At 44.5% G+C, this 21,335-nt stretch overlaps 1 protein-coding gene across 1 annotated transcript; it reads right to left on the reverse strand.

The window, feature by feature from the left end:
- Nucleotides 1-44: 44 nt before the first annotated feature.
- arid2 (AT-rich interaction domain 2) lies at nt 45-20,005 on the reverse strand. Its single transcript, XM_088406848.1, has 21 exons — nt 19,549-20,005; nt 19,332-19,425; nt 18,334-18,431; nt 12,096-12,229; nt 10,239-10,457; nt 10,093-10,160; nt 9,897-9,966; nt 9,203-9,453; nt 8,416-8,512; nt 8,116-8,325; nt 7,620-7,784; nt 7,075-7,153; nt 6,829-6,963; nt 6,385-6,599; nt 3,895-6,149; nt 2,892-3,037; nt 2,687-2,825; nt 2,520-2,605; nt 2,314-2,437; nt 2,127-2,218; nt 45-1,711 (listed from the first exon to the last, which is right to left on the reverse strand). The coding sequence occupies exons 1-21, from the start codon at nt 19,638-19,640 to the stop codon at nt 1,600-1,602; spliced, it is 4,881 nt and encodes a 1,626-aa protein (XP_088262974.1). The 5' UTR covers nt 19,641-20,005; the 3' UTR covers nt 45-1,599.
- Between the last annotated feature and the right edge of the window lie 1,330 nt (nt 20,006-21,335).

The following is a 21,335-nucleotide window of genomic DNA, read 5'->3' on the forward strand; positions in this document are numbered from 1 at the left end:
AAAAAAGTCAAATTGCTCGAAAAGAAATAAAATACAGAAGAAAATACAAAATGTTCAGTGTTTTTATTTAAAAACTATAAACAGTCACCAAAGTAAATAAAGCCAATCTCTAACAGACTGTTAGGTCTATGTTTAGTCACACATCCTACAGACACGGCAGAAATGAGGATGGTTGGGTAGAGCGCCGGTCAGGTGCTAATAGGACAGGCAGTCATAAATGGTACACAACACACAGTCGAGAGGAGAGTCTTGAGGACGTGAGCCGGAATGTGGCATGGTATTAAGAATGAAAAAATAGTACAATAAAACTCCACACTATATTAAGATAGAAAAAAGTAGTGAAGAAAATATTATACCTGCACGTAAAGCAAAGAACACAGGAGAAAACCTGTATAAAAACTCCATGTATTTAAACCAATTTACAAATACAAAAAAATTTTGGTACGCGCACTGTGCCCGTACGATGACAAAACGATTACAGTGGATAGATATATGTCACTTGTTTTATGTGTGTGTGTGCGCATTGAAGGGAAGGTGTGAGGAAAAAGAAAGGGAAAATACCTTCAATATTTTTTTTTTCTTCTACAAAATGACGATATATTATTCCATACTCTTTCAGCCAGCAAAATGAGTTCTACAAGGTATTATAATACAAAATGTCACAGTTCCACAAAAAACTGTTTTTTTTTCCTCTCCCTAGGCTTTACAGCATCAGTACCTTTGCAGAAGTATTTACAGGATTTTAAGTACATTCATTCACTGCTGAGTATAGAATCACATTAGATACAAGTGACCAGGGATCATTAAAAAAAAAAGCAAACCAAAAAAAAAAAAAAAAACATACTACTTTATTTCATCCTACCAAAGTAATGCTTCTATTAACACCACAGAGCAAGTTCTCCAGTGGCTGCATCATGAAAGAGGATCTTCTTTATATATATTCACATAATATTTACAAGATTCATTTCATTAATTGTAATGGTATTTATTTCAATAATAAATAAGTGAAAATATATCGACTCAAGTAAGAAAACCAAGCTACCAAGTTTGAAAGAAAAACAAAAAGTCTGCGCCAGTTGCCAGATGAGTCCTCCTCGATCCCAACCCTGTGGGACGCCTTCCGAAGCCTGCCCCTCCTGCACGGGGACCCAAAAAACCCGGTGGTCTTCATTCAGTCAAAATTGTTTGTCAGTTTATTGGGCCAAAAACTAAAACTGTTGACAAAGTGTGCTCGTGTTTGGTGCTCTTTTTTTTTTTTTTCTTTCTTCCCCCGGGGTGTGGGAGGGGGGTCCGTGGGTGGAGTCGCTCAGGGAAGCGGTTGGAAAAAAAAAGCTCCCTGTGATGGGCAGCTGGTGGAAGACCCCGTGGCAGTTTTTCGAGTGGGGGGGGGGGGGGTGAGGGTACGTGGCGGGGTTTCAAACACAGGTTAAAAAAGCCGAGGATCGGTCGGGAGCGCGGGGGCGGCAGGCGTTGCAGAAGGAACGTCTTCAGTCCCGATCCTGCGCTCGACCCAATACGGGTCGCCGGCGGCTTATTCCTCTCGCCTCGGTGGACGCGCGAGGGTGACGGGAGGGCTTTCTAGAGCTTGTCCTTTTGGCGTTAGGCCTGGAGCGACCGTGTCAGTTCATAAAGGCATTTGGCGAGCGTGGTGGACACCTCCATGTTACTTAGTGCGAGCACGGAGAGGTGCGGCTCGTGCTTCTTTACGAGCCTGAAAGCAAAAATCCATCAGTTTTTGGCTTGTGGCTGATTAATTCCTAACAAATACAAAATAAGCATTTTTTTGGGGGCGCCACCAAATTCGTGGCATGTAAATGCGTTGAACTATGTTGAGGGAATTTATGTCATTTATGTTTGTGCTCAGGTCACCTAATGCCACCTTAGTGCCAAGGAAACGATTGAAAGTGAGGAGCTTCACTTTAGACACCGCCATCTTGCGGCAGCTATGGGTAATTACAAAACCTAACTCTTTCCCCAAAGAAATGATTTGAAACCTGTTCCAGTTTGCACCCAAAAACAATTTTTATGTTTCAGCATAAAATACAAGGTTAGAACTGCAAAGATTAATCAGCAACTAAACCATTACTTAATTAATTGTTTCACTCTTTAATTTACGGGATACTTACATGCGACCACAGTCTGAGTGCTTGGCGATGTTCTTTAACGTTAAGGCAGCAGTTAGTCTTATGTGTTTGGTCACTGGTCCCTCCTTCTCATCCTAGGAAGCGGGAAAAAAAGGCATTTCAAGTTTTACAAGGATCAAGAATCTTTGACAAAGAAATTTGAAAGGAAGGTCAGGCCGCTTCCGCTCACCGTGAAGTCCCTGAAGACCAGGTTTCGAGAACCTCGGCGGAGGGCCATGAGAGCTGCGCTCGGATGATTGACGATTGCTTTCGGCGGTTTCGCCGCCGGAGTACTGCCTGCCACCGGCGGCGTCCTTGAAAAGCAACGCGTTTCAAGTTAGGGTTGAAAACAACAGTCATTCAAATAAATGTCTTGCTGGTATAATGGAAGCATACTGGGAAGAAGTTGAGTTGGGGCTTTGCGCTTGCTGTTCCTCCAGTTTAAGTCCAGCTAGCAAAGCCTCTCGAGAACAGTGCTTATCCTGAAGTTGGGCGGATGACTAAATTAATACCTCAGACAGGCGCTTTTCAAATAATTCTATTCTGTTAAAAAATAGGCTTACCTGTAGATGCGTGATGAAGGAGAGTCTTTGTCGTGGGAAAGGATCACATCCTTCCCACTGACACTGGCCTCCGTACACATCCTTTCCACCGTGTTGCATTGCGGCATGGTAAAACACTTGGGATGGAGTCTCGAACCACCTAGAAGGAATATCTCCATGAATACATTTCAAAAGATGCTACAGTCGAATCTGGGACTCATTTTACCGTTTACAGGATTGCCAAAGACATTTGAAGTTCTGCCCCGCTTTCCTAATTTGCTCGGGCGGTACTGCGGGGGTTTGCTGCGTTGAGGGGACTTGAGGGCTGTTGCTGTCTGCTGTTGCGGGGGGCGGGGACGGGGTAACTGTGGGCTACAGAGAACAAGGCGTGTGAATTAAACATTTAAATACTGTATTTTGAGAGCAACGTTCTACACTAGTGGTTCTCAAAGATGTGTTTTCCATGTAACCCACAAAAATCATATCATCCTCCCCCTTAGGAACTACATTGGCAGAGGTCTCTAGTATATTTTTTTTTCAACAATTCTAGAAGATAGATAGGTCATTTGTTTAAATTCTGGCTCTTCTGCTCGAAAATAGTGTCAAATATGGCAGCACGCTCCCATATAAGACTCAACAGAATAAAGGCATACGTTCTGCCAAAAAGTCACAATATCACAAATGAGCACTAAAATGCGTCGCGTTCTAATTAATTTGCTTTTAATTTGAAAAGACAACATACCCCCTTTTAAGCACATCAAGCAGTCAAATTATGTTCACCAGTAAAGGTCCTACTGCAGTTCAGGTCATTCTAAAATTTCGCTCATAAACCAAATAGCCCCCCCCCCCCCCCTTTATTTTTGTTTCGCTTTTTAAATGAGCTTCAAGCGTCTTGTACGCTGAGATGTAGCCTAAGCTCTCACTGGAAGCAAAAGTTGTTCTCTCAGCTGCTTTTCTGTAGGAGGTGTGTATCAGTGAGAGCCAAATGGTCTTAACTGGCTTCACCTTCTTGACCTCCATATCACACTGACTGCTTGAAAGTGGTTGTGTCACAACCTTATGCGATTTGAAAAACACACACATACACACACAATGCGCAATTGGCGCGATGGAAAAGTGGTTTTCAGACGTGACTGAAATCAGTGCGAGACAGGGCTATGTTTGCAAAGCTGAGACCAAATCACGCCATAAGAAAGCGTCGACATGACCTTTCCTTTCCGGTGACTCACCGTTGAGCCAGCTGCCTGTGTGGGTGAGCAGTTCCTCTGCTGACTGGCGTTCTCTATTGCTACTTTGGCTACTGTGCTTGGGTCGGTTCCCGCGGGCACGGCCACCATGGTGGAGCTGCTGCCCGCATTGTTGGGGTCGCTGATGGTGATGATCCGCGCTCCCACCTTGTTGGGGATCCCCGAGGACGCCGCCGCGCGATCCTCACTCTCGGCCGGCCTCTTGACGCCCCGCGCTTCCGGGGCGACTCCGTTCGCGGGGGAAGCGGACCCGCTCTGGGAGGTCATGGGGACGGCGGGGGGCAGGGTGGAATTTGGGAGCAGTTGCTGCCTTAGCACAGGCACGGCATGGCCGGGGCCTAAAGGTCCATTTGTTAATTCCGAGGGCGGCCTGGAGCCGATCGCCTGAGGTCCATTGGCCAGGCGTTCCGCCTGCTGGGCTTTGGCAGTGTCTTGCTGGAGGGGAGGACTGGGAGCCAGAGGAGTCTTCTCGGTGGGGCCCACCTCCCCGTTCCCCAAGAACTGCTTGGAAGCAATGTGATTTGGAATGTTTTTGCTAATGACGCCACTCTCGCCTCGGTCAACGTCGCACACCCCATTGACCAGTGTCTTTTTGGAGTCCGGGTTCCCCTCCAAGGTGGCGTCGAGGCCGGGCGAGAGGGCCTGCTTCCCGTTAGCGGGGGGACTCTCCGCAGCTGGGCCATTGGGTGTCCCCTGGCTGTTCCCTGAGTGGTATGGAGGTAGAGTAGACTCCATGCACTTTCGACCGTTTAGTAGCTTGGCGCCTACTCCAACATCACCGTTACTGGTTTTCCCATTGGAGGAGTCGCCGTCCGGCATAGAGGAATTCTCCATCACCTCGATTTTCCGCTCGTGGATGTGCAAGCCAGTGGCGTCCTTGGCCTCCTCCTCCTTTTGACAGATGATCTTATCACCTCTGAGCGGAGTCGGAGGAACCGCAGGAGCTTGTTGGGGCGCCGTTCCCGTCGAGAACGGCGGAGACGGGACGCTCGGGACCACGGCGCCATGGCTGACGGCAGCTACGGCTGCGGTGGAGGTGTTAAAGCCAGTGTTGGGGACCACAGTAAATGTGACTTGTCCAGTCGCCATGGGAGCCTGGATGATTGCGGCTGGACTGCTTGTGGAGATGAGCTGGCCGGGTAAGAGCTGGACCTGACTGGGAACCAGCTGAACGTTGAGTTGCTGAGGTTGCGGAGGGTTCGCCTGGGGGCTATAGGTCGTCTGGTAGATCACCTGTGAACTGGTGCTGTTGGGAGGGGGTACCTGCGGCGCAGGAAGGATGAGCTTTCCACCCGGCGTGGAAGGCCGCTTTGGAAGCAGAAGCTGTTTGATCAAGCTGGACTCGGAAGAGGTAGGCTGAGTGGGAGGAGCTTGCGGGTTCATCTGTTGATGACGTTTAATGGACAGTGCGTGGCTGACGGTTTGATTGGGCTGGATTTGGGGATTCGGGTGAGATGAGGTGGGTGGGCACGGGCTGGAAGGGGCTCCGGGCTGCCCTGCTATTTGAAGAGGCTGGGCGCCAGAAATGGCGGTGGGGTTGGCAAGAACAATTTGGTGTATGGCGGGGGCGTAGGCTTGGGTTTGTTGAGGACCGGTACCAACTATTACCACACTCTGTGTTTGAGGCTGCTGGTTGGTTATTGTGGCTGCTGGGCCAGTGGCCTGGTTTGGCACTGGTTTGGGGGCGATATTCTGAAATGTGACCCGTGACCCGGTGGAAGTGGGCGGCGTCTGACTACTCGACGTTCCTTGGATGGAAGAGATGCACTGAGGCTCTACGTGGGGAGGGGCTCCCTGTGGCGTGGACAGAGGTGGCGTTGGAGTGAGGGGCGGGTGCTGGGAAATTGGGGGGCAGACACCTTGCACCCTAGCAGTGAGGATGTGGCCCTGGGGGACCTGCTGAAAAAGCGTGACTGGTGTCCCGGTGGGGAGCATGGGAGATTGCTGCTGAACTGCAGGTGGGACAGCCGTGTTTTGAGGGCTGTGGTTCTGGGAGGTTGGTGCAGATGTTGGAATCTGGACCACCGGAGCAGACCGGACTTGCTGCTGCTGCTGCGCTATTGCCTGAGAGTTTGAAGGCAACTGCAGAGGCATGTGCGGGGCTGCCGAATGATGGGAAACTGCTGGGTGGCTTGCATTGGGGGTCTCCTTTGTATTGGCTGCCCCAGATGGCGTTGCGCCGGATACGTTTGGGCCTGGTGGCCGGCTTAACTGTGGTGGATTCCCAGGAGGTATACCTAAAAACAAAAAAACACAAAGCATTGGTTGGTTTGTTTTGGTTCATTTCCTTCCAACAAGTTTAAGTAAACGGAAGAGGATTAGGACGAGAGGAAGGAAGAAAAAAAATTAGCTGAATTCTCTCTCTCTCTCAAAATCCTAACTTCTGAAATAGATGTGAGAATCCTGGCAAACTTTTTAGGGCTTTCTGGCCCTAATCCTCTTCCGTATAGCTACGAGTCAAATCTGTCCTACCGGGAGGTGGAGCCTGGGGGTCGGCAGGGGCTTCATTTCGAACTGACGGAGAAGATGCTGCAACCGGAGCCTGCTGCTGTTGTTGAGGCTGCTGATAGTACAGTTGGACGGGCAGCGGTATTGACCTCCGCCTTATCCCCACCAAGAGGATGTGAACAGGGCCGTTGGCTTTGGTCTCGTCCTGCCGCCGCATAGTATGATTGGGGAATACAGTCCTGTAACGGGCACGGTAAAAGGGTTCCAATGTTGAATAGTCCTTGCAAGTGCTTGATTTTAAACATGTCCTTGCTCGGCATTGTATTTAGATATTGAATAGTTTGTTTTACTTGTAATGGCTTTAAACTATTGCTTACTTTTATCCACATGTATTTCTTGAACATTTGTTTTTCTCAATTTGCAAACAACCACTTATTTAGACAGGATACAAAAATAAAAAAGACTAACCGTAGACATTTGAGGAAGCCAGTAGAGTTCAAGATGTTACTTCGTCCCATTTTGCTGCATGTGGAAAGGTACTCTGAGTACATATCCGCCCGGGACACTGACCCATCAGTGTTTGTCTCAAAGTGTGCATTTAGCCTGATGGAGAGTCAAATCAGAGAATATTGTTTACATTTTGCAATGCATACAGACGCCAATGAAATGTGACCCATTATTTTTAACATAACAATAATTCTAAACAGGACTGACCATTGCAATGTAAATTTTTCTCCATCAAGTTCAACTATTCCAGGTGGTGGCTGTGTGGACTGAACCGAAGCCCGTGTTGCTGAAGAGCATGAAAAACAAAAAGTAAAAAAAGTTTATGCTTACGCGCAACCAATTTAGTGATGAAAGAGCATATTATTAATACAATTCAGTATGCTGATTCAGGTTCAACAACAAATCACAAACTCCCCAGACTGTCCACTAGATGTCATATTAACTAATGATTACACAACCAAGATCATAGTTTTATTATTCTTCCAATAAACTTGGCAAACAATGCAAAACGTGATTCAGTAAAAAAAAAAAAAAAAAAGTCAAATTCCACTTAGTCTGTATGACTTTGAAATCAGATGATTACAAATCTCATCAAGCTTCAACATAGAAGTTATGGCTTTTTAATTATTGTGCAGCAAAATTCCTCTTGCATGCCGGCATCTAGGCTTTAATGTTCAACCATAAAATAAAGAGGCTATGTTTTATATTTATTTGAGCTTTAGTGTCACGGTTTGCGCGTGAAGGACACTCACTAGTGGCTGGCGCTCCCTGCACGGCCGCAGGTACCTGCTCGACCAGCTGTGGTCGAACTTCTGTAGCCTGCTCGGCATTGGCCTGATGCTCGATCAACCGCACCGCTGTCAGTGCATCTGGTCCAAACGTATGAAGGTCGACAGAAACTAACCTCACCAGCAGGTCTGGAAAATTGACACATTCCAGTACAACAAAGTTAATTTGGAAGATCAAGCATGACTAAAGGAAAAGTCGATCCGTAATACGTCCACGGTAGGAGATGTTTTCCCGCTTGGGATAGAAATCGGTCAGACAAAACCTGCATACGAACCACGAGTCTGTTAAGATTTTAAAGCTCTAGTTTAATCAAGTGGAATGATCAATAAAGCATGGTTGTAATGACTAAGATTAAGTGGAGAACTTTGGCGACAATGGTGAATCGTGGACCAGGGGGACACTAAAATCTTTAATGAAAAACGTCTAAACATTCATGATTTGCAGTCATTTGGCACCTACCTATGCTACGGTCCACAGAGGCAATCTTGCTGCAAGGAACCTCTCCAAGCTGAGCCAACAAGTAGAGCACCTCCAACGAGGCCATGAGGAGCATGAGGTCAGGCAGGGTGAGGAGCATCATTACCTCCCTGTATGAGTCCTGGTCCACATACTCACAGATGAGCACGCCGTTGTCCTCTGCTTTGCTCAGGTTGCCCAAGATCTCCATGGCTACATGACAAAAAGAGACATTCCATAGAAGATGCTTATATCACCGTGGATACGACAGATTTATATAAGCTAATGAAAGGGAAGCCGCACCTCTCATTTTGAGGAACCTGTCTCTGGACATTAAGCATTTGGTGATAGTGTGAAAGATCAGATGGGTCATCCTAAAGTCAACCGGATCGAGCTGGAGCTGGAAGGCAAAAGAACAGAAAATAAAGAAAGTGAGCATTAAAAGTGAATAAACGATTCTGCTGGATGAACAACAAAAGAAAGCATGGCTAAATGCTACAGTTCAAAGCAACAAATGTTTTCCATAAAACAGCCATTTCATTAGCATTTACTGAGGCAATATATATTGTTTAGAACCAGTAAGCAGCACGGTTTAATGTGTCTTTTCGATGCAAATATTGCCCCTCTAGTTACTGGCGACAAAACCCTAACTGATTGCATCGGGGGCTCTTTGCATACATTTTCTCAAAATAGCACCTTGATGGGGAGTTATTTCCCTGCGTAGCAGTAAATTAACATACATAAATCATTCACTAAGGCTCCGGAAAGTGGAGAAATAATAGTTTCAGAATGCTCCACATCAAGATGTGGGAATCGGTCTAGTTCTTGCACCATTTGTTCTTCAGACCATGCAAATCACACACACACACGCATCATAGCATTATTTATTCAAGAATTTTTGGGGCATAATACTGTAATTCCAATTTCCTACTGTGGGTGTTCAGCTAATTATGACACCCAATTTGCCAACGCTGCATTTTTCCTAAGCAACACAGGCTGTTTTCTCCATTGCCGCGCAAGCATTATCACACATCTTCAAATTGAAGTGATGACTCCATTTCACTCGAAGTTTGTGAACCTCGCGACTCACCTCGGCGGCCACATTGCCCAACGTGTCGAGCCCGAGTTGTCGGAGTGAGATGAGGTTACAGTGGGCGCAGAGCAAAAGGAAGCGCAGGCACGTCCGGTTGGCCGCCAGCAGCTTAACGTTGGCCTCCTCGAAAGAGAGGTTTCGCAGGATGACGGCCACCTGCAACACCCGCTGGGCCTCCATATCACTGATTCCCGGGTTCCGCGGCGGGTGGAAGAGGCTCTGCCAAGGTTCTGCTACTAATGTACCATCTGAAGAAAGATACAGGAAAAATCGATGCCAGAGAATCTCCAATTCCCCCTTTCATCACATAGGAGTCCATTCAATCAATCCTTGCGCTTATAGGAAAATAAAATGGCGGTGACATGCAAAGTCATTTTCAGTCAACAGCAAAGTTTAACGTCCCTTTGCAGAACCCCTTATTTGTTCTTTTACATAACCGCAAAGCAGCAGTTGCTGTAAATCACCAGCTTGGGCTCTGACAAGAACTCAAATCAAATTTGGTCTTTGATTGTTTTATGTAAGCCTCTTAACTAAAAAAATAAAAATTAAGTCACATGCTTAGCAGAGGTAAAAATCGCTTCATGAAGTAGGGCTGTATAACCGAACAACTTAGGCTGTGAGAGAATACATGAGAATACCCACTGAGGCAAATTGTATTCGTCTATGACGTTTAGCGCCGAGTCTGCTTTACCTTGAGCTGTGCTGCTCTTGTCCCAGATCAATTCCCTGACTTCTGCATCCTGCACCACCTCCTTCCAAAACTGCATGAGGGGGGAAAAAAACAAACAAACAAACAGCCGTTAGCTAATCAACAAAATGTATTATGAATCCATTTCTAACAAATGAATCACTGTTTCGTGATGTAATTTTTTTTGTCAAGACATTACCTTGATAAAATCCCGGGACGTCTTCGCCTTCCAGTCGGTACCAAACACCCCAGAGAAGCTGCCTAGCGCTACAAAAAGAACACAGGATGATTATTATTTACTTTCAAAAGTTGGAGGGGCGGGGAGATTTTCTGGTGCGCACGTACAATCGTCAAAGACACCAGTGTGGGCCAGTAGCAACGTGACCAATTTGGGGTCCTTGTCCAGCTGCATGGCGTGCTTGCTCTCATTAGAGAGCAGAGTGCAAACGTTGACAGCGAAGTCCACTTCGTTGGGCAGGCCCGACAGGAGAGACAGCACCAGTTTGTTGTAGTCGCAAGGCGGAATAAAATCAGTAGACAGCCCATAGCTTTGGCGGAGATAGTCTGAGGAAGAAAACAAAAAATATGAGTTTAATATGCCAAAAATGTGAATGCAAAAGTAGACAAATTCCTTAAAATACACATTTCAAACCAAAATGATTGTTGAAGTTGAATTTTGTTTCTCTTATCCCCTTATGCAACAAAAAAATGCTTAACCTTGTGCACAGGTCAGTGCATTTGCAAGTCAGGATGGCAGCAGCAAACAAAGTACTGCAGAAGCTTTTTTCTCTTTTTTTCCTTTAAGCTGCAAGGACATCTGAAGGAACCGATTTAGTCGGATGGTGGCGTTGTGCATTAACATATCCTTAACAACAGAGGGTAAGATTTTATCAGCATAATTATTTAGCAGCCTTAGCTTCAAAGAACGTTTTTTTTCATTTACAGTAAAGCAAACGTGTCAGGGATGGTAATCACAGTTGGAAGAAAAAAAAAAATTCGGTGATTGCTGGGAGCTGAATAGGATGAAGGCTTTCGCTTTTAATGTAAATCATCCGATCTACCTTTACAGCTACAACTGTTCTATTCAATTCCTGCGAGTTGCTGTTCGACCCTGAACACCTGCATCGGATTGGAACAAAAGAGGGACTGTACAACAAGGTTTCATGCAAGAAATGTGGCAAAGTTGCTGCAGGGCTACGACTAAAATAGAAATCCTTTTGTGTGATGATATTTTTCATTTAGGGTTCAAAACAAAGCTTTTTTTTCTTCCCCTATTCATCATTTTTCCTGGTTTTCTTTTGTGATCAACGCGTGCATAAAATATGGTCTTCCCATACAGGAATATAAAATGCTAATCAACAAAAACCTTCCGCAATGAGTGCAAGCAAATTAACTAAAATATGGAAGGCGCTAATCTGAAATGAAGCATGGCGAAAATCAACAAGCACTTCCCCTCTGCCTTTCATCAATAATGTCAGACAGTTCCCTCAGAGCTGCTCAGCGGGAGCCAACGTACAAGATTGTGCGCGTCTGTGTGAGACGTTGCAGTTTTAGCCTCAGCCAAAGAAGCAGAACGTTTCATGTGAAATACGTGTTCTTGCAGATGTGCTTTTATCCAGAGAATGCATGCCCCCTCTCAAAAAAAAAAAAAAAAAAAAAAAAAGATTTATCAATGTTATTTGCAGAAGCAACAATCACTTGCTCACAACAGATGGCTGACAGGCGCGGCTCCAACACAGCGAATGTACTGAGGTAAAATGTGGAGTAAACAGTACGCTGCAATAAAGGTGATAAGCAACATTCAATGTTGCCTCATAGGGGGTAATAAATAAATAAAAACTCGAAAACAAACATTATTGAACCTTAAAATGACAGTGAAAGTATTCCTTTCCTAAGAAATAAAAAAAAAAAAGCAAAACTGAGACTGGTTTCACAAAATGACAGAAGATTGCATAAACGAAAAAGCTACACCCCAAAGGGAAATACCAAATAAAAAGTTCCTATGCAGTGATACGACACTCTAATCACATCAGGAGGAGGATTAACTTTTTTTTTTCTAACTGAAGTTTGTTCAGTCACAAAGCCCATTTTTAATCCATCTACCTGATTCATAAAACATGGAGAGCAAAGTGACGGACGCTAAGCTCGACTGAGCTCGCTAAGCATAAGGCGAAAACCCTCTTAAGTGTGTGTCGGGCCTACCTGACACAACATGTTGCTGGTAGTTATAAGATGTGGGAATTGCGCCGACTGGAAGAAAGGTCTTGGTGTTCCCCGGCTGCGCTTCGTCGTCATCCTCGCCGAAGTGGTGGACTCGCTCATACTTTTCCAAGTATCTGCATAGAAAACAGAGTGGTGAGTACAGTAGACTGCTGCCTTGCCAAGAATGTCACCCGCACTCTGGCTGGGGCGAAAAAAAAAAACCAAAACAAAAAAGCTATGGTAAACACACTAGAGACAATGTGCATCTGTATGAAACTACAAAATAGTCACTATCACAATGTGTTCTTGATTTGTGAAGGAAAAACCTGCAGAAACTCCAATATCACCCGTATACCGATTTGAGAACCAATGCCTGAGACGAGTGATTTCCAACTTTTTCAATTAATCAATTTGGTTCAGCCAAGTCCAACCTGAATAGAGCATTACAGCAGTTCCTACATTATATTCCAATTAATTTGCTCTTAATTCGAAAAGTTAAACACACTGTTTCTGTCACGAACAACAAACATACAGTATGTGCGCACAGCCGAACATGAGAATACAATTTTTTGTTTTAGCCTAGGCTATCGAGGTAAAATGTTATTTAGTTCCATTTCAATCCATGGCAATATTGCTCAGCGCGTGGATTTTAGCGACACCCCTTCCAAGCTGAACACCATTTGCAAAGTTCATGCGCAAAACGCTCTTTCAAACATTAGCGAGGAAGGTGGAAAACATAAGCAATTTCGTCATTCCTACTCCGTGATAAAGGCAACATGTCTTCAATCATTCCAACACGCTGAGGAAAACACGCACATGCAAAAATACCTCTGCGGTGAGAGTGTGGCTAACCCTTCATGTGTGGCCGTGAGTCACAGAACGGGCCAGCCACTGGCTCTTAGTGAATGAGGCCCCCGCTTGTTCATCGCGATGGAGGTAATCCCCCGTCCGCTGGCTGCCGGGTGACACGCTCGACTATAAATACGCGGCGTTCGCCGCTCATTGGGAGGAAGAAGAGAGCGAACAAGGCGAGCGGGAGAGATAGGGCTCGGCTCTTGAATGCAGCGTCATCACCCCTTGTCTGGCCAAAAGCAGATAATGACTATTGACGGGCGGGAGCCATTTTTTTACAGAGTGGCTCCTTACCTCTTCTACTTGATACCGGTACTTTTTTCGTGATCGTTAAAAGGGAAACAACAAAAGTTTATAAACAGCAAGGGCATTGGGTCACTTAACATATTTTTTCAGCGCGTTAAATTATCTTATCAGCAAAGCCCTGTAAATACAATTAAACAAACATGTTTGACCCCAATGAAGGTGAACCATTATGGCAAAATGTGAGGTTAAATTATGCATAATTATTGATTTTCCAGTCATTTATTTGTAATTTCTAGTTCCTGATCATAAAAACGACCACTGATGAGAATATAGATGCCTTGAAATGACGCTGGTATGGGCAGAGATATAGAAATTTGTCCATCTTAATCAATTACTTGAATAATCGATAGTTGCAGCTTGAGTCTCAGGTGAATAAATAAAAACATCTGCATGTTCCTTTTGGTTGTCACCAAAAACAGGATGAATCAAAACAATATATTTTCATGCATGGCGGAGCTAAAACTATAACCACAAAGGGTTATATTGTGGTTGTGTTGCCTTGGTAAAGGTGCCAGTCCACTGATTTAAAAGCTTTAAAGGGTGAAAGGTCAAAAACAGGAAACGTGAGCTTCACACTCTTCTGATCAAAGAGGCTGGCAGGAAGCCCGGCTGAGAGACTGAAGATCATATCACCTCAATTCAGTCCGCGAACAGTGAACACCTAGACTATTAAACGATTTTCTGGTTTTGTCTCAAATGACCGGGGGAGGGGGAAATACTGATGCTCTCACCAAATGGTAGCACGTTAGCATCATGACGACATAAATAATAATTGAAGGTTAGTCTTTTATAAACTACAGACATTATCTGGTTAACCTAAAGGACCAAAACAAAGTCTGCGATTGACCATCCTAATGCCCCTGGTGTGTAAGAGTCCACTGCCCCCTGCTGGACATGGATGAAGACATGGAAAAGGTCTGGTGAGTCTGGTTGGTCAATAATCCCAAATTGAGTTTCACGTGCCAAATTCAGTTAAAATGTCAATGATTGACAGCACAGAGTAAAACTCTAACGCCACAACTGGAACAGCTATAATGGTGCTGACAAAACATTACTCCAAGGACTAAAATACTTATTTGGTGCTCTAAATGCAGCGCCTGCGGCTTCCACTGATAATGTATGACAGGCGTATACACATGAAAAGGTCAGCGCACAAGACGGCGTAATAATACCACTCAAATCTTTTACAGCTGCAAACATCTGCATCTGAGTGAGACCATCAAAAAAAAAAAAAAATGGTTTCAATGATGCCAGTTCCTCTGCAGTATGAGAACAGTGATTGTTGTCAGGGGGAAAAATGTTTTTTTTTTTTTCTTCTTTCAGAGCCCAAAGCTGGTGCATGTTGTCAGACATAAAAGCAAGTGCTGACAATTGTGTTTTCTAAAAATGATCCTTTTCCTTCCATACAGTCAAGACTATAACAAAGCTGATTCACAACAGAGCTGAGCTGACCTTCTCCTCCACAGCGCAACTGTTCGACCATGGCAGTCTTCTGCCATACAATTTATTGCTATTGTTTATTAAAAGCCTGTGAACAAAAGATGATTTGTGCGTTTAGCCATAGCGGCTAAAAGTAGTAACCCGAGCTTCACTGTCTAGTTCAAGGCAGATCTGTCAATCTTTCAAGGCCAGCGAAGAGACAAGAGTAAGAGATGAGGCTGCCAGTGATGACTGACCCTGCCTGCGGGCAGGTCAAAATATAAACGCAAAGTCTTAAAAGCCCTCAGGTGGTCCATGATAGATAGATTTTGAGCCATACTTGTGAACGGGGTCTCATCTTTTATCCACAGCCAGTCTACCTACAGTACGCAGTAGCAAAAGACCGAAAACACAAATGATGCAAACCAGTTCAAAGGCCATGCAATACAAGGCTGAAACAACAACTATAGGTATCATTTTTACAAGACTTTGCACTGAACACTGTTAATTTAACATCTGTTCACCGCATGTAAAAAGAAACTCAATCTGTTGAGCCAAAAGTGTGAAACGCTAAGCTACGAGCATGTAAGGTGACGTCGAATGCCCACGATTGTCGGTTGCTCTTCATTGAGCCATTCAGATTGAAGATTTTGCATAAAAAATACTCAGAGGCTATATGGGAACACTATTCAGTTGCCACCACAAGCAAACACACCTGCTGAAAGGCTGTTAGCAGGCCAACTGTCGCATGTGTGCTTATCAAAGGAAATGTTAATGCACCGGCATGCTCGCTTGCTGTTTGTGTTCCAGTGTTCAGTATGATTTGAAAATGATATATGCCGTACTCTGGATATCCCAGATCCATCTTTTTAATGACACACACGCACAAAAAATACTTATTACTCAAGTAAAAATCGATGGAATTCGAAAAATGATTTGTTTGTGACAGCCCTTCCAACCTGTGCTATGTTTACAAAGACCATTAAAAATGAATTTCTTATAGATCATTTCAATTTGGAATAAAATGTAATATTAATGCAAGATGTGCAATTCTTATCAGGCCTACTGTGAGTAATCTAAACTATAAAGCATTCTGTTGCGGCAAACATTGATTTATGTTGACCAAATAATCCCATGAATAGTGCTTCATATTGTTGATGATTTAAGTATTAATCTGCATTTCTGGAGTTTATTAAATAATGATCAAACAAAACAGAAAAAGCGACACTGAGATAGAACGTTTCCAAACTTTTGACTGGTGCCTGTACACAACAAACACTCCAGTTTATACTTCAACAACTGAGCTGACAACTACCGTATGTTTCAATTTGATAGATAGTAGTTTAAAATGGGATCTTATGTCCTTAGGTTCCAAACAAGTCATTAAAAGTAACCCTTTAAGCATGGGCCCAGTCTGAACAACGGTTTTGTTTGAGTTAACAAGTGAGCGAGCAAGCGGTTCCTAGATGTCCGTGCCTTCTGGGCCTGCTTCCCTCCTACTGGGGAAGCGGCGGCGAGGGCAAACTGAGGTTAAACCCGCGTCACCTGACTTGTCCTCAAGTTTACAATCGGGAGAGACCGCGGCCGCGCCGACAAGCTCATTTCCCCAGCATGTTTTATTCATTTCCGAAAGAAGGTGTTCTCGTGCGTCTGGATGATTGTGGGAAAGATTCACCCGAAATCAGAACATGAGGGTGGGGAGCTCGGCGCAAAATCATGTGAAAAGAATTACGGAAAACAAGTTGAAACATTTTGGCGGATATGTCCGTAGCCAAATGAAAACGATCAAACCACATCATTTTACAGAAGGGTGAGCTACTCTGCAGCTGCTGCAGCAGTCACCGGGGAGAGAACTTGAGGAAACAGATTGGTCCAAATAAACCAACCATACAGCAGAGCTAGTACTTGCAATGTTATACAGTAATACTTTCAATGCCGAACCATTAAAAAATCATGGGTTGTGGTCATCGCACTGCAGCTGTGTTCGGGTTTATTAGGGCTTTAAAACGAGCAGCTCTGGTAGCGAACGTTTTATTTGTGAGATCTTCTCGCATCATTCTTCATTTTCTTTTTAATTTTGAAGATGAACCTCAAATGATCCTGTCTGCGAGTTCCGCCGCTTCAAAATGAAGGCCGCACCTTCGCTAGCCCCGATGTCACAGTAGAGTTTCGATGATTTGAAAACGAGCTGCAGAAATGTATCTGGCACGTGTCTCTGCTTATTACCGCCGACATTCGCATTTTCAAATGGACACTGAAATTGTAAATACTTTTGAAAAACGTTGAGGAACCACTGATTTAGTTCACTGCTCATCCCTAAAGCTAACTTGATCAACTTGGATAGAATTCTACACAAGTCCTGAAAGATTTCAGTGTAGCTTGCAAATGTCAAAGCAGTCAGGAGCCACACGTGGTCCTTTAACTGACTGGCCGTGGTTAATATCAACCAAGCATTTGTGTCTTTTAGCAAGAAACTTCCTGTATGCGTGAACCTTCAACCTGGAAAAAGGCAAAGAGGAACCCTTCACCCTGCGGCAATTTCATTAAAACGGTAAGCGAGAAAATAATTTCCCCTTTCATCCAATAAGCAATCATACGTAGTCAGCAAAAACAGGTGGCGAGCATCGCCGCGTTCACTCCGAGCTGCTCTCTCCGCCTGTGACATCCACTACCCCGAACTTCCTTTGATAAAATCAACAAATTAGTTCCAACGGCTGTTGTGACATGAGAATGATATATTCTGCATTCAGCCTCCCTCAGCTGTCAGCCTGTGTTTGCTACTCCCTATTTCACCACCAGCGAGTATTTTAGGAGCGGCATAATTTGAAAAAACGAGTTTGTTCCCGCGGTCAGCTAGGGTCGGTTTTTGTTTTAAATCTGTCTTTAAAAAAATAGGCATAATTTTGGATCCGATCCATTCTGCAGATGCAAACCTGGAATTCTGCATAATTAAGGAGCCTACAAGTTGGACAGCTTCCCACTATCGCTGCATGCATGCGCTGTACAAGCTGGCAAAAAACACAACAGATTGTCTTGTCATCCGCCTTTCTGACAAGTTTTATGCTTGGCTATCTCCTTAAGAAACACTCTCATTCACATGAGACAGAAAACCCGTTAAGAGAGGTTTGTTTCACTAATAAAAGCTGATGGGTATCCATCTAGAAGCTTAAAAGGAACTGAGAGCATCAGCCGCAAGATGAAAAATAGCTGCTAGACTTGACCACCTTGCAGCGGCAACTAGGTAGAAATGCAAAGACGTTTGCCTCTGAAGCAATTACAGGACTCCCTGTTTGCAAAAGTGGTCATCTCTGCAACTGTGACAGGAACTAACATTCTACATGATGAGAGCACAGTGCTTAAGATGCTGGCAAGAGCCAGACTCCCATCACTGGCAGCTGACATTGTTGCACTTGGAGCTCTGCAGCATAAAAACAAACTAACAAAATAAAAACATAGCAACAAAACTGAAAGGCTGATCCCAAATGTGACCCACAGATATGCATGCCATACTGTTTGTTTAAGGGCCCATGATGCCGCTACACAATAAAGCCACTGGTTTCAAGCAAGAGGAGAAAAACGCCTGTTGATTGCATCCTAACACTTGTAAACACTTCCCACATGCTGCCTGGGAGGCACAGAGCTGCAGAACCGTGCTACTCACCGAAGGTAGTACTGTTTTAAAGCGAATGCAGCGTTGGAGCAACTCCTTGGAAAATTAAATTCTTCTGCGAGTTCATTCCATTGGTTTTTGTCAGACACCTGCAAACGAGGGAAAGGGTTGTTAGAGAAAAAGAGCAAAAAACATAATAAAAGCACATCTGCGGAGGGAAAAGAGCGGCAAGGTTGGAAACATCTGGTTTTCTATCTACAGGTCCCCTCATAGGGAGTACTGAAAATCATTAACTTTGCAAAAAAAAAAAAAAAACATGTTTGACATACGCGAAAACAATGATGTGAATAAACACGCCGCGCGGTAGGATGCCGCAAATGTGCGTATGCCTCGCATATATTTACATTTGACACATAAGTGTGTGTGTGTACAAGCGTTGTAAGACTTAACGTTTGAGTTAGCTGGTTAGCAACACAGCTAACGGGCTAAATTGACTTTTCCCACGCTAACCCAACACGCAAACGACGCCAAACTCGCAAGAAACTGTACCCACAGAGAGTAGGAATGCGATAGTCGGCGGTAAGGCGTTTATTCGGAGTTCGGTGCGGTGCCGTTTTTCGGTATCGACTATACGGGCCTACGAGGCCTGCATTTTGCGAGCAGCCATGAAGCCAAGGAAAATGGCGAGGAAAGAAGGGGGGAAATCGAATGCTCTCCCCCGGCGAGACGAGCGCCGAGCGGCGGCCCGGCTGCACGGCTCGCCTTCCGTGGGCTTTTCCGAGTGGCGATAATCGATGTTAAACGTGCCCGCTAATTTTGAGTGGCTCCCGAGTGCGCTCTGGCTTGCAGCGCTCGCCACTCAATGGCAAGCGCACAACAACACAAGGCAGCACATTGCAATAGAGATACATGGCAAACTAGCACAAGGCCAACACCGATCCACTAACGGCTGTCTGCGGGGGGGATCCACTCGTCCCAGGCTGCCCACACGGGAGTCGCAGAGTGCTCCCCACGCCGAGAGAAAATACCCACTTTGGGTTCCCACTCACCTTAGCAAATCCACCTAAAGAGACGACTCTGAAATAGAGAGCGTTCAGATCCAGCTCTTTCCCACCCACGATAGGAATCTTCTTAAACGGCGATCTGGGGAGATAACGTCACAAATGAGCACAAATGTATCTCAATAGCAGTTCGGCGCAAGTCAGAGTGCCGTTCGATCTGAACCGAAAGTTGCATTTGCTGTGAATAAAGGTGCCCGAATCTCACCCTCTGCTTTGGTGAAATTGCCGCAGCTCGTCCAGGAAAGCCTGTCCCTTCCTTCGCTGATCTGGAAGATTTTTCCCCGTCGAATTTGCCATTGTTTTTGCATGCAAAAACGGTTAAAGCCCACTTCGGTTGCTTCCTAAGACACCAAGGATCCCATACTCCGCCGGCGCTCAGTCATTCGCGAAGCTGAGTGTTTAAAAAGTTAAAGAAATAGCTGGTAGCAAGAAGAGCGGCAGCTCGCTAATAAAGACTGATGCACACAGCGAGCGAGCTCGATTCAAACCCGGACTAAGTTCCAAACGAACAGTCCCAAATACGAGCGATCTATCGGCGGATTAGGCGCGCCATAGCGGGACGTGTTCGAATAATGCTTTTTGGTCGCGGTTGTACTCGTTTGGAGTGGTTTGACAGTGTGTTACGGACGCGGCTCCGAAGCTATCGCACACACTGTAGAGCGGCAGAGGGATCCTGTTCTCAGACAAAAAGATGAGAAGGCCGCGGAGGCCGACCTGCCGTGCGCGCAGCGCCCTCTGTGGCTGGTCCCTGCACTGCAGCCCCCGTCCGTCCAGGGCAGAGCGGCTGTTGGAACAATAGACTGTTTTCTTTTTTAGGGACCGTCTGACAAATTGCCTGAAAAACGGGTCACGGGGTACTTGTAAAAGTCTCGTGGGGGGCAGGGTGCAAGAGTATTTATATATAAAAATACACTACGATATCTTATTCTTGCAAAATCAATTACAAATGTTGTCTCAGACATCCTACTTTGCATTCGGAATAAAAGCTCCATACAAAAAAGGAAATACATATTGCTTGTAAATATCCCGTGTGGGTCCATATGAAACTGTAACACGGGATTTATTATTATTATTGCAGGATCTCCAAAAGTTGTATATTTTCCTCTCGCTCATCGCAATTTTAAACGTATAAAACAATGGCAAAAAAAAGTTTCAAATGTTGCAAAGTTGCAAATGTATGATCGCCTCGTATTACGACATACTGTATCCAGAAATTTATGGTTGAGTCGTTCCTAAACCAGAAGGAAGAAAAACAACATTTGTTCAACTACCAATAACTAAATTTCAAAATAAATATGATAAAAATGCATGCATTAACAACATTGATTAATTTAAAGGGGTGCTGTGTAAGATTTAGACCGTTTTTCATTAAAAATTACTAAATTAAATGATTACAAATTTCAAAAACTTGCAAGTAAATGTGGTCTTAACAACCAACAGTATGTTTTAAAGATAATCTTAGGTCTAGATATCATTAAATTATATTACATGAGGAGTGACACTTCTCCGGAGGCTGCCATGTTTGTTTTCACTACGGACAATGGTAAATGCAGCACCTCCTGCTGTCCGTAATGGAAAAACTGTCTAAATCTTACACATTGTCCCTTTAAGCAAGAAATATGAATTCAACAAACATGATTTGCTTTTACTGGACCCATCAAATCTCTCCCCTGGGCTTGAGTTTGATAGCTGTGTGTAACAGGATTATTCTATTTTATTCACCCATTATTCTTTAAAAAAAATTGTGGATTTTTTTTTCCCACTCTGTCAAACATTGCAGGTTGCAACAAAAACTACTAAGAAATCGTGTATTATGTATCATACTTGTACATATTAGATATAAGAGTGTAGTATACCACTATCTTATTTCATGATTTTTAAATCAGGTTTTTCAGCAGTGGAATGTCGACTCAGACATCACAATTTAGGATGAAACAAAAAATATCCCATGGCAAAATAATAAATGACATTGCAGGTTATTACACCCATAAA

The sequence above is a fragment of the Hippichthys cyanospilos genome, chromosome 22, assembly GCF_059441005.1.
Source record: "Hippichthys cyanospilos isolate Australia breed blue-spotted pipefish chromosome 22, RoL_Hcya_1.0, whole genome shotgun sequence".
Classification (NCBI taxonomy): domain Eukaryota; kingdom Metazoa; phylum Chordata; class Actinopteri; order Syngnathiformes; family Syngnathidae; genus Hippichthys; species Hippichthys cyanospilos.